Source organism: Coloeus monedula (assembly GCF_965178545.1).
Source record: "Coloeus monedula genome assembly, chromosome: 1".
In the NCBI taxonomy this organism is placed as follows: domain Eukaryota; kingdom Metazoa; phylum Chordata; class Aves; order Passeriformes; family Corvidae; genus Coloeus; species Coloeus monedula.
In genome coordinates this window covers 46,637,261-46,647,947 of record NC_138781.1, presented here as the reverse complement: position 1 = coordinate 46,647,947, position 10,687 = coordinate 46,637,261, and the positions used below count along the sequence as shown (strand labels likewise).

Genomic DNA, 10,687 nt, shown 5'->3' with positions numbered 1-10,687 from the left:
GCATTTTCTTAAAACTTTAGATGTTAGTTAATGGTAGGGTACCCAAACATGAGATACAGGGAGCAAAGCACACCTAACATTTGGGGTAGCACATATTCAGGGCAGTCATTTAGTCCTGGAATCACATTTATGCATCTGCATTTAGCCAAGCCAACTTTCCAACAGGATATATTTCTGAGGCTGACACTAAGCCCCATGCACCTTCTGTCACCTACATTCTGTTACAATTGTTTAGCTCCTCTATGCTTCCTTCTCATTCTCCCAAAGAACATGGACAAACAGCATCTTACCATGACTCAATAAGAAACTTTAATTCTGCACATTTCTCTGCATTGAAAGGAAGATTTAGCAGCAACCTGATTTTAATAAGATTTCTTTCACACCTTTACATGACTGTGAAATAACCATAACTGGTGTTTTTGCACTGGTTTCCACCTCAATAGATTCCAGTTCCCTTTTACAGCCCAGCAGAGCCTTTACTATTCTTGCACTAAGAAGTTGATAAGGGCAGTTCTGGGAGACAGAAAGGCCTTTTTAATGGCTCGTCCCTGGAGATGCTTGACTCCAAGTTCACTTTGAAGAACTAGCTCGTGGACTTCTTCAAAATTGCGGGCTGCTTGCTGAGGCACAAAAACTTTGCCACAAGCTTTGTTATTGATCTGAAAAAGAGACATGAAAGCAAGAAAAAACAGCAGTTACTAGACTGTTTCCTACAATTTCATTTCTTCTATCCGATCCATCTTGTTACAAAAGGAAAGGAAAAAAGTGGAATAAAATCTCCTTTCTCCAAACCCACACTTTCTAAGTAGAGGATAAAATTCTTCCTATCTCCTGTCCATCTACCATAAGATAAAACTCTGACTCATGATACTCAAAAAAAAATTGAAGAAGTGGCCACAGGAAGTCTCAGTTTTGAAGACAGCAAGCAGCACGTGACTGTGCAATGCAGAGATCTTTTAAGTTTAAAAACAGTGACAGTCACACAAGCTGCATAAAATGGTTTGTCCAGTGGGAATCTTGGTTTGTACAAACTTCTGGGCAGCAATTTGGATTCTTTACAGCTAAGCAATGTCTTGCAGCGATTCAAATGGAAGATTTATTATTTTTAGAAAAACAGGCTTTAACTTAGTGTATGTTGCACTCATTGTTATATGCTGCACTCAAACCATGGCTCATTAATCCAACACTGACCACAAAGACGTCTACTACACACTAAGTAACGTTTTCCTGTGTGTGGCTGGTTTTCAGAGCAGCTTCCACGCTGGTTTTGCTTCAGTGGGGCAGAATCACGTAAGTAAAAATGAGTAAGTCCTTTGGTGGGAATCACCTTAATTTATAAAATGGTTTTATAAATCCTTTCCGTCATCCAATGAGAGTAGATAATGGACACAGAATACAGAGCCTGACTGAGTACCTTTCTGGAGCTGGTATAAACTTAATTATTACAAAAGCTTTCAGATTTATATGGACTATTTTCAGTGGCTAATGAGAAGACTGTCAATCACACATTTTGGAAAATGAAATAATTTGAATTTTTAAATGCAGTTAATCACATTACTTGCATAATAATCTAGTGTAGGTACTGCAGATCTCTGACCCCTAAGGATCATTTCAAAGAGATTTCAATCTTCTAAATTGTAGAATTCTAAATTCTACATTGCTTCATGGAGTTTGGACATAAAAATGTACATGACTTGGCTTTCACCTGGATTTTATCCAGAATGTCTGTATGCAACATATGACAAATGAGAAAGACCTAGTTCACTTACCTAGTCTGTATTTTATTTGTATTTTATTTTATTGAAAATAAAATAATTTGTGCAATTCACTGAGAGAGGAAGTTGGGACAGATTTTTAAGGAACAAGATGAAGTCTCAAAAGCAGCAAGGATTGGCCACTTCTGTTTTTTGACTAGTCTTGACAATAATTGGCAGTGATAATGTCAGTAGGTTTTTAACTACTCTTACATGCATCCATAATGCGGCATCATAAAAGGCTGGCTGTGTTAAACTTTGCCTTTAGCACCTGGTGTAAAGTCAAGTCCTTGAAAAACACATAGGAGTTAATTTTTAAAGCTTTTATGAAAAATAAATACAATCAGTTCTTTTTGACAGGACACTTCAGAGAAGAAATGCATTCCCCAGGAAAAAGAAAACAGTAAAATCCAAACAGATACAGTTTTAGTGGGAATATAAAGCAACCTTCTCAGCTTGCTGCTAGGACACGCAGACTGCAGTTCAAAGCTATGCCTGCCTAGTTAAAATGTCATTCACTGTCCTCCATCATGCAAATGAATATGTCCCAGTGGATGGATGTTGGCAGGGGGAAATTTTCCACAACTAGCCTATTTGGTGCTGTTCTCGACAGAAAAGCCAAGCAGTCTAAATCAACTTGGTAAATAAATGACTGCTAGCAGTTGTGTTTTCCTAGAAAGGTCGAGAAGCCTGGGCGACCTGGCACTGTGTACCTTCCCACAGCACATCTCCACCTTCCCACAGCATGTCTCCTGATCTTCCCACACTACTCTCTGAGCTGGGACCAAAACTCCCATTAAACAGCAGATTGGTTATGGTTTCACCACGTTTGAGCATTGGCTTTCATTACGTTATATTACATCATGAAGCATTTTAACACTATTCTTAAAACAGGCAGTTGCAGATTTAATCACATGCTGTGTGTAACGAGCATTCTATTCACATATCCTTTTAGTGCAGGGCTTAGGTCCTCAGCAGGACAAATGCCTTCTGTTATTCCTCCATCTCTCTTTATCTCACTAGACCAGCATAACCCTTGGCACTTCCAGGTAAAAGTGCCAGCACAAGAAAATTGGGTGCTGGCAGCCTTGTTTCTCTGAAAAACCATGGCAAACTGCAAGAGGAGAAATACACAAGTCTTGGGTCCTTTCTCCCCCAAGGGAGGAAGCAGTTGCTTTTCTCTTTTCTTCTTTTCCCTCATTTCCTTTTTTTTTTTTGATTAGACATTCTACACTATTCCAGATCTACAGGGAGCTGGTGGTAACTACGGAGGTTACAAAAGTTGAAATGAAGTCACAACAGACTGAAAAATAAGCACCTTGAGGCTGCAGAGAGGAATTTTTAATTCAACTCAAATATTTTTTTACCATTGATGCATAATCCTTCTGAGAAGGCAGAAAGAAAATAAATATCTGAGAACTGTTAGGCCTCCCTCATATGCCAAAGCAAGAAAAATGACACCAACTTTTTTTTTTTTATTTATAAAAACATCAGTTATAAGACCACATCTGCTAACAGTTCTGCACCACCTAGAAAATGTGAGAAATGCTAGTCGGAAATTGTGCTCATAGGATGAAAGGCACTCTACATTCAGGTCAGATTTTTCAGAGCATTAATAATATACAGTATTATTAAAAATACTCAACTTTGAAATAACATTTAGAGTAACAGATACTGTGCATATCCAGTGAATTTAAATGTCTTTCTTGTAGGCAATCTATATTGTTTCAGCCAAGGATACAGTAAGTTTGTTGCTTTTGTTGCTTTGGGTTAAATATGGAAAGACGTAACTCCAGCACAGACAGGAAATAATGAAGTATTTTGTGTGAAGAGAAATAAACCCAGAATGTCTCAGCAGACAAATCCCTGGCAGCCTGAGGCAGTTTGATGGCTTGAGAAGAATAGGGTTGTGGCCCAAAGACTTGGTTTGACTGTACAGCCTTGTGAAGAGACACTGACTCTTTGCAACTAACCAATTCCTCAGTATTGCGAGTGTTTCTTGGTTTAATGAGGGCAATTTATTTTTGCAGCCATACAAAAACCTACAGTGTCCACAAGACTTCCCACATTCCCTGCACATTCACATTCCCTGTTTCCCCATATTTCCCTTTTGCCCTACTCTTACAGTAGAAAGCCAGGCACACACTGTAGGCACTATTGCTAAGAATTATTCCCAGTTCAAAAAAGCAATTTGTCTCTCTGGTCTTCCAGTCACTTGCTTTCTCAGAAGTAAGGTGTTTACATACATCATATTCTTCCATGAATATATGACTGAGAACCCAGGGGTTGTTTTTTTCTCTCATTATAACAAGACTGTTACACAAGGCTATGGCTTTGACAAAGTCAACCAGGAAAAGAAACAAAAATAATTTTCATAGTGGCTATAGATAGCAGAATTTTTTTTCCTTGTTTCTTGTTTTTTGAGAAGGAATATTTCATGTCAGCAGAAAATGAAATGTTTAGGCATTGTCAGTGAAATGTTTAGGCATTTTCATGTTTGGTTGTGTAGTCTTAAAAACATTGTGTCCAGAGTTTTCCCCGTGTTGCTGAAGTTGTTATTTCAAAGATAAATTTAATAACATGTTTGCTTTAACCACAACTGCAAAGACGTTTCTATAATTACACAATTTCTCATTCAAGACTTCCTTTATAAACTGAACACTGGAATTCAAGATGTTTGCTAGCTGTGCTTGGAGGTGAAGGCTTATTTTGAGCTTGAGAGAACCGACCATACCTCAGTGAAGATTTTTACTGTTATAACTAAATGCTTATCACTTAAAGAAAGAAAGAGAGGGCAAGAAAGAGGGAAAAAGCAATTCATCCACAGTGACTATTAGATGAAGTCTTTTATTAACCCCAGCTGGCAATTGAGTCCTTCTCTTTGGTTAGGGAAAAGATGGTAATTGAAAATTTCCTTCAAAAAGACATACTCCTTGGTCTCTGTTAAGGGTATATGTTTAATGTTCAAAAAATTAGTGTTTTAATAGTGTTTCTCATTCTGTTCAAATAAACTGACTGAGAGATCTGGCAAGATATGAAATTAGTTGCAAAGATACTTTGATTAAGGAAATCTATAGCAACATGGCTTCCCCTAAATTCAACCATTCTCTCTCCTCCGCAAAAAACTCAGCTCAACAAAAACAACCCAACTGCTTTGCTCCCTCTCCCAAAGGGGTGAACAGAAAAAAATACAACCAAAATGCATTGGCTCTGTTTCTTTTACACACACAGAACATGAAGTTTTACATGACCAAATGACATTTCTTCTACAGGCTCCATTTCATTCAATGTCCAGAAACACAGAAACTGTTTAAGTGTTTAATTTAATTTAGAACGTTAAAGTTTAGAATGTTTGCATTAAAGATTGTCCTTTGGGGAACAGTGAAAAAGGCAGGAGTCCTGCAGATCTAGCAGTATGCAACTACATTAATTACAGACTATCACAATGCCTGAGCATGAAGAACTTGAGGTGGACCAGGAGTCAGTCGGTGGAAGAGCTGAAACACTGCTCAGGGATCCCATGCATTCGGCTCCAGGCATTCATTCCCTCTGTGCCCTGCAGTGGCACTTGCTGCTACTGTGTCCTATCTAATGACTAAGCTTTATGATGCCTGGGAGCATCCTGAACACATGCTAGTTAACCAGAGCCATAGGAAAGAAGGCAGTAAACTACACCATGCACATGCACATGTTGGAAAATTGCAGGTTAACTAAATGTAGTTACATGTCCATTCTCCCACTGAACAGCCAGCTCTTTCCCTAGGCCACAAAGGCGTTAGAGCTCAAAGAGGACTTGGAAGTTACAACACTTCCAAAGATAGATGGTTTTCTCAGCCCCATTCCTGCAAATACACTCTCCTGACATGTGCCAGAAATTCAGTCCAAGGCAGATGGGAAACATCATTTGGCAAAAATCACTACTTAACCCAGCTTATGATTGGCTCTGTTAGGGAGCCAGAGCACGACTGGTACCACAAGAAATATCACCTAATTATACATTTTATACAGGGCTGAGTTAATAAATGCACTAGCAGGCACAAAATCTAGGCCTGTATTTTGATCATAGTTTTGACTGTATCATCCTTGCCCATAGCTATTCACTGGTCAGATCTCCACAGGTACTAATATGTAGTCACTCTGAAAGGTTTATATTTAGGGCATCTCTCTTCCAGACTTGCTACATTTTTTTGTTTAGGAAACCACTTTAATTACTCAGCACAACTGGAATTGTAGCTTCTATTTTGAACTTTCACTGAGCCATCTCCTAAGGGAACTTCCACAAGAGCAGAAATTCCATCATCCTCTGGGCTCATAACACATTACTTGGCCACTACTGAAAATAAATCAAAATGCTCTTACCAGGACAGACATCTCCACAACATCTGATGGCTGAAGGTACTCTGGGTCTACTTTGGGCCAGGACTGATGCAGAACATCAACATCCCAGTGATGATGAATACAAAGTTTATTCTGCATATGTGCCAAACCTGGAAAACAAAACCAGTAAAAACTCATCTGTACTATAACCAGAACATTTGGTCTTTGGAATTTGTTTGACAAATTAGATCAGGATAAAGTTGACTTTAAAAGCAAGTGCCATAGGAGGAAATAACATTGTTTAGATTACCATACAACACATTATAAACAGAAAGATACACATCTTTGAATCATTTGTTTTATATCATGTGTAAGGATATTAACAATGTGGGTACACTGTAGATTTAAATTAACACTCCATAACTTTGCCAAGAGCACAGAAGACCACTGCTTATTATTTTAAATTGTAATACTGCAACATAAGCTGACCTCTGCTTCTAGAAGCCAATCACAATACTGCATTTATTTTCAGTAATGCCACCAGTTTGATTAAAATTTTACTAACTGAGAACGATAAACAATTGTGGCTCATTATTTTACCACCTGTAATATCTGGGTAGTTTCTAAATTTGCAAGTCAATCAACTTGCAAGATTTCCTCTGTTTTGTGAAGTATATTTTCTCACAAATTAAAGGTGATACAAAGGAATGCCTTGCGCAGCTTGCTCTCCTTCTTACAATTTTTACATTCTGAAATATTTTATCCTTTTATTTTATTTTTAAAATTTTCTAAAATGTGTATAAATGATCTCCTTTTATTAAACCAGCTATGGTCTTCCCAAGATAATTCATTCCTGATTTGTTTAAGTAATAGGAGAATAGGATGCAAGTCATTCTGAAGCTGCATTCTGTAACTGCATAAAAAGCTTCTGAGTGGGATTTATGTTGCTGTTTACTGCAGCTGTATGACAAAATACAAAGATTTCATTTAACAAGATGCTGTCAAATATGATCAATATTGATGATGATTGCTCTTGTGATTCTCACAGAGCTGGGGGATTTTTAAATTAAAAGCATTCTCTGTGTATGAATATGAACACAGACTAAAACTTTTAACAAGCGCATGCTTCATTCAGAACTGCAAAATGTATGTGAAATCTCATCTGGTTTAGGGAAACTTCAGCAAAAGCATAAAGAAAACCCATCAACACAAGATTCACTGGTGAGACTGAGGCACTGAAGCTGTTCAAAACACAGCACGACAGCAGCCATAGGCGCAAACCCCACCCATGCACAGTGCATACATCAATTCAGCTCGCTGCATTGTTTAGACTCATACGGGGAGTAACAGCAAACATGGACATAAAGACCATGCAACTTCCTCCAGAAAAATCCACCACATTTTTCTCAGTCCTTTTTCAGACAAAGTGCTTTGGTAAAATGACACACAGTGATGCTATTTGCTGAATGACTCAGAAAGGGGCAGCGGGGAGGACCGATGGGAGCTATTTCTAATGGCAAGAAAGAACACGCACATTTCCTAATGACAACAACTATTTATTAGGTAAATAATTTATTAAAACACTTCAGTGGCTCTGATTTTGTGTATTTTTTTTTCTTTTGCAGCAGTAGAGCAAAAGATAGGAACTCAAGCAGAAAAAAATCTTCATATTGATGATTCATTATCACACTGACTGCAAAGACAACAGCTGTTAGATTCTTTCCTTTTTGGCTTTTGAACATCCAGATGAGCTCATTTCTTTCCAACTGATCACATGCCTTGTGGCAGAAGCATGCATGCTGGCCACTCCTTATTTTCCTGTTGAAGAGAATTCTTCAAACTATTTAAAACTCACTTTCTGATATAAGAGGTTCTATGTACAAAAGCAAAACCAGGGTCACTTTTACTTCCTGTAGAGGCTGTCAGTCCTAATAAACCTAGTAATAAAAAAATAATTAAAATGTATTCTAAAGCAAAGTGTGAGTAAGCCCAGTGTCAATCTTTTGGTTCATTTTCTTGCTACAAAATGAGCGATGAGCTCATCCATAGAAAAAGAGAAGTAGAAAAGTCAACAGAACTAGTTTGAGAAAAAAGTTTGACAGGAAACCAAAATGAAGGTTTTAGTTAAGTTGCCTGTTTGGCTTCCTGCCATAATTCACATTTTGTAAGCTGCAGAACACAGAAAACATAATGATTTGGTTTGTATTTTCAAAATTCAACACACTAAACCAGAAACTTCATCCACAATGGTGATGGTCCACTTGTGAAGACCTAGACAGAACCCTTCTCCAGCCTTCCCACTTGATTCTGAGACACTAGAAAAAAGCACTGTTTGAGACATTAAAAATGGACCATTTCTGAAACTTTGATTGTGAAAACACAAAAAACCTATTTCATTGTCTTACTGTACCTGAAAGTGCTTAGTGAAGTGCATTTTACGAAGTGGTGTGCATTTTGCATCATATCTTTTGATGTATTTTGCTTTTATGGCTATAGATTCTCTTACAGATGCAGGACAGAAAGCTGAGTACATTTTTACTTACTGTAAGCTGTTTACTTATATCTACCCGTCTGTACAGGACAGATCAAAGACAGTACTTGTGCTCAGTTTTTGATCAGGGCTCAGCAAGCCCTGATCTTGCTATTGGATCTGCTTCAACTGACTTCTACAGACTAGCAGGCTAATACTAGAGCAAGGTTTCCCTTACCAGTAACTCACAGCATCAGAACCCAATTTAAAACACCAAGTTAAACGACTACCGTATTACTGTAAATTAGCAAGTTGAGAGAAAGAGGGGACAGGACCAGTCTAACAACTTTTCAGCTCAGGGCAATGTTTTACTAGCATTACAGGAGTATTTCATAAGCATACCACTTCCCCATAGGTGCTATTTGACAGGGAAGAGCAGATTCTCATTTTAAAGAGATTTAAGAAGGAAGACGTGGGAGCAATGGTGTATCAGCAAGGCGTTAGGACAGCAAGGTAACTTTAGTCTTATAGAAAAAAAGTACTGGAAACAATTATCTGTAAAATTCCAGTAATTGTGCAGCTACTTGGACACAAAATTATGTAGACCAGAGGAAAAGTTGTGATTATGAAGTAAATTGAGAAAGAGCTGGCTTGGGACAAGCCCTGGAACAGTGAGGTTAAAGCAGAAAAGGGAAGGAAGATGGAAGTCTTAGTGGGTGATAAAAGGAAGCTAATGAAAGCATTTGAAACAACGGCAGTATCAGAGTTTAGGACCAGGCATTTTCTAACAAAAAATGTTAAGAAGATCAGAGGGGGAAGTATAAGATGACTGTGAGGGTGAATATCCAAATACTGCTAATTTTTTGATTTAGCTAAATTGAAACAATAGAAATCTGTGTTAAGTAAAATCCACCACACTAGCAGACAAAGCAGAAAAAATTTTTAAAAAGCTCAGATAAGGAGTGTATAAGGGCAAGTGGAGAGACATTTTGGGTGAGTATCTACTCGCTTGCGCAGTCTCTTTCTGGCAGTGCTACCGCGTTACTGTCTTCTTGATACGCTTTTTACTATTTAATGAATCTCCCTATTTGACAGATTCAGGCAAGTTACATATCTGAAATACCTTTCTGCAGCTCAGGAAGAATATGTCTGTCAGTCATAAGTGAAACAGTCTGCAATCTCACAGAATGGTAACAGCTATTTCCAGACAGCTCTGAGAAAAGCTGTATTATACCACTGGTACAGGAGTACAGAACTAAGTCGTGAAAAGCCTGGGTTACAGTAAGCTAACTCTAGGATGTGCTTGCAACCGAGCAAACTCCACAGAAATCCTTTTAACCTTCTTAAAACAATGTCTTCCTCCATTTGAAAGACTTGCTTTCCTTCCTTTTAGGTTACTACTCTTGGAGAAAAAAAAATATATTTTTAAACTCCAAATCATGTTTCTTCTTGGATTTGTGAAGGGGGATTTCTACATTCAGATTTTCAGTTAAAATCTGCAACATTAATTAGTTTTTCCTCAACCCCATTCTTTACAGAAGCCTTCTTGAGCAAGGGCTGAATTTAGATAAATTCTTGCAAAAGAGCAATTGTAGTGACAGTTAAAATATTGCTAAGACAATGATACCATTAAAAATTCCAAAAATTATGTTTAATTTCAGTATTTCCTAAGATGTGTTTATCAAAGGTATACCTATCTTTCATGTGCCATCTCTAATAAAAATTTAACAAGTCACAATAAGCAGTTTCATATCCTTGTCTGAACAGCAAAACACTGTACTACTACAAACAAACTAAAAAAAAAGTCTCAAATAGTGCCTGTATATTCCTTAGATACAAGGTTTCAGGAAGGAAACTGATTTCCTCATCCTGTTAGTGTTCATAAACTGCCAAGATATCAGCCGGATGAACTCTTCCCATACTGAGGGGCTATGGTTGCTTTTTATGTTATTGAGCGATAAACCAGTGCATTCACTGCACAATTAACACCATTAGGCTGACACACCAAAATACCAAAAACTGTTCCTCCTCTAAGGCAGGAGAAAGAACTTCTTCACACACAAAGTATCATGGATTGCTACTGTTCAGCTGCTGAAAGGTGAGGCACTTACAGAACACCATTCAAGCAGCTTCCAACAAAGAGTGG

General features: G+C 37.8%; 1 protein-coding gene across 2 annotated transcripts in view; it reads right to left on the bottom strand.

Annotated features, from left to right (window-relative positions):
- Positions 1 to 292: 292 nt before the first annotated feature.
- The window catches only part of LARS2 (leucyl-tRNA synthetase 2, mitochondrial), an 83,140-nt gene continuing 72,745 nt past the window's right edge, over positions 293 to 10,687 (bottom strand). For both annotated transcript variants that reach the window (XM_082281473.1, XM_082281474.1), the window contains exons 20-21: positions 6,114 to 6,241; positions 293 to 659 (exon numbers count right to left, since the gene is read on the bottom strand). In XM_082281473.1, the coding sequence (XP_082137599.1) occupies positions 480 to 659; positions 6,114 to 6,241 (308 nt within the window). In that variant the 3' untranslated portion in view covers positions 293 to 479. The remainder of the gene's footprint in view (positions 660 to 6,113; positions 6,242 to 10,687) is intronic.